General features: G+C 38.0%; 1 protein-coding gene across 1 annotated transcript; it reads left to right on the top strand.

Moving 5' to 3' along the window:
- Positions 1 to 277: 277 nt before the first annotated feature.
- LOC309356083 (olfactory receptor 13H1-like) lies at positions 278 to 1,225 on the top strand (the record flags this gene model as incomplete). The annotated part of the gene is made up of 1 exon (XM_081887263.1): positions 278 to 1,225. One exon carries the CDS (start codon positions 278 to 280, stop codon positions 1,223 to 1,225), a length of 948 nt encoding a protein of 315 aa, XP_081743389.1.
- Between the last annotated feature and the right edge of the window lie 815 nt (positions 1,226 to 2,040).

Genomic DNA, 2,040 nt, shown 5'->3' with positions numbered 1-2,040 from the left:
CACAGTTGCAACTTTTAGACTTGCATATCAGCTGGAAGGTTAGTCTAGAATCTTCTCCCAGTTTATTGTTTTTAAGTGGGGATTTGAGAGGCAACCTATCATGCAATCTCATATGATGCAGTGCAGGAAATCTTCTACAGCAGCACCTGCTGCTTGTGCATGAACTACGATTCCAAAATAGACCAACCATGGTCCACAATAGTTGGTTCTAATTAAATGTATTTAAATGTGCTAATATATAATATATAACATACTGTAAACTTTCAGATCCATCTTCATGCAGCAAGCGGGAGAAAATGAGACAGAAGTGACTGAATTTATTCTCACTGGGTGGTCAGATCGACCCAAATCAAGAATGGCTTTAATGACCTTTTTGATCATTTCCTATTCAATAATAGTTATTGGAAATGGACTTATTATCTTGGTAGTCATACACGATCCAAAGCTTCATAATCCCATGTATTTCTTCCTCTGCAATTTGGCCATCCTTGACCTCTGCCTCACAACAACAGCAATCCCGCAATCGATAGCTAATTGCTTAGTGGACAGACCTGTAATGCTTCTTCCTTTGTGCTATGCACAGATGTATTCTCTTCTTCTGTTTGGTACAACAGAATGTTTCCTTCTGGCTGTCATGGCTTATGATCGTTATGTTGCCATTTCCAATCCACTGCGCTACACCATGATTATGAACAGAACAGTGTGCATCCTCCTCGCCACTGCAACATGGACTGCTTCCTTTATGATTACTGTGATTCCATCTATTACTAATCCCATTCGATTCTGTGGAAACAATGAGGTTGACCATATAGGATGTGAAGTTAAATCTATTATAAAGCTCATTTGTGCAGAGTCCTCTTCAAGCCAGATAAGCATGTACTTCACTAGCACTTTGACACTGGTTCTCCCTCTGGGCTTCATCCTTTTTTCCTACATGCGCATTCTTGTGACCATCCTTAGGATCCACTCAGAAGGAGGTAGGACAAAGGCTTTCTCCACCTGTGGTTCCCATCTGACTGTAGTGATCATGTACTATGGCACAGCTATATTCACTTACCTCCTTCCACAAAATGCAGGGACACATGAGATAGATAAAATAATATCGCCATTTAATTCAGTGCTGACTCCCATGTTTAATCCTTTAATTTATACACTCAGAAACCAAGAAGTCTTGGGAGCATTGAAAAAACTGATAGGTAAGAAAAAACCAGACATGACATATTAAATAGATACATAGCTTTTTTATTTGGATGTTTCCCTTGTACATCACCTAATTGTGTATGTTTTATTTTCACCAGATTTCATTTTAGGTTCAGCAAACTTCAGATTAATATTGCAGGCCCTTTAAATGAATGTTCACCATCCAGAATTCTTCAAAAATGTATTTCCCTGCAATTCTGTTTGTTGTAACGTTAGCAGTGATGTAATTTATTCTCGTTTGTTTTGTAACTATACTATCAGTTGTGATTGCAGCTTGGCATTGTTAATATATTTGCAGTGTACACCACCACTTCTACTATAGTATTTGCTCTATAGTATTTGCCCTGCATTCCCTGTTATTGTTTCTGCATATGTTCCAATAGTCACTCTCTGTATAAAGCAACACTAAGTCAATAGTATACCTTTCTGGAAGAAGAAAAAGAGGTTATCGTTCAGCAACTTATTTAATTTAAAGGGCCTATACGATTGACACTTGGTTTCTTGTAGATCTCTCCTTCCTGTGTGCAGGAGCTGCAATACTACAAGAGTTGTGGAGTTGAGGGTTGTGTTTTGCTTCATCTTAACTTCCTGCCTATTAATATCAAGCCGGACCCTTTAGTGCATCCTTTTAGGGACCTACTAAAAACATTCTTGATTAGACAAGCCCACCCAGATGCTTGGAAATGCTGCTGGGAATTTTGCTCTGCTTTTGCATTTTAACATCTTGTAGAAGTCAAGTGTGTTTATATATAAATAAACCCAATTCTATTATTTCCTAAAACCATTTACTAAAAGTCAATCCCTTGCACCATAACTCATGTTTACACTGCCTGTTTTATT

This window comes from Podarcis melisellensis, assembly GCF_964234715.1.
Source record: "Podarcis melisellensis genome assembly, chromosome: 13".
NCBI classification, from domain to species: domain Eukaryota; kingdom Metazoa; phylum Chordata; class Lepidosauria; order Squamata; family Lacertidae; genus Podarcis; species Podarcis melisellensis.
This window is presented reverse-complemented; position numbering and strand designations above follow the sequence as displayed.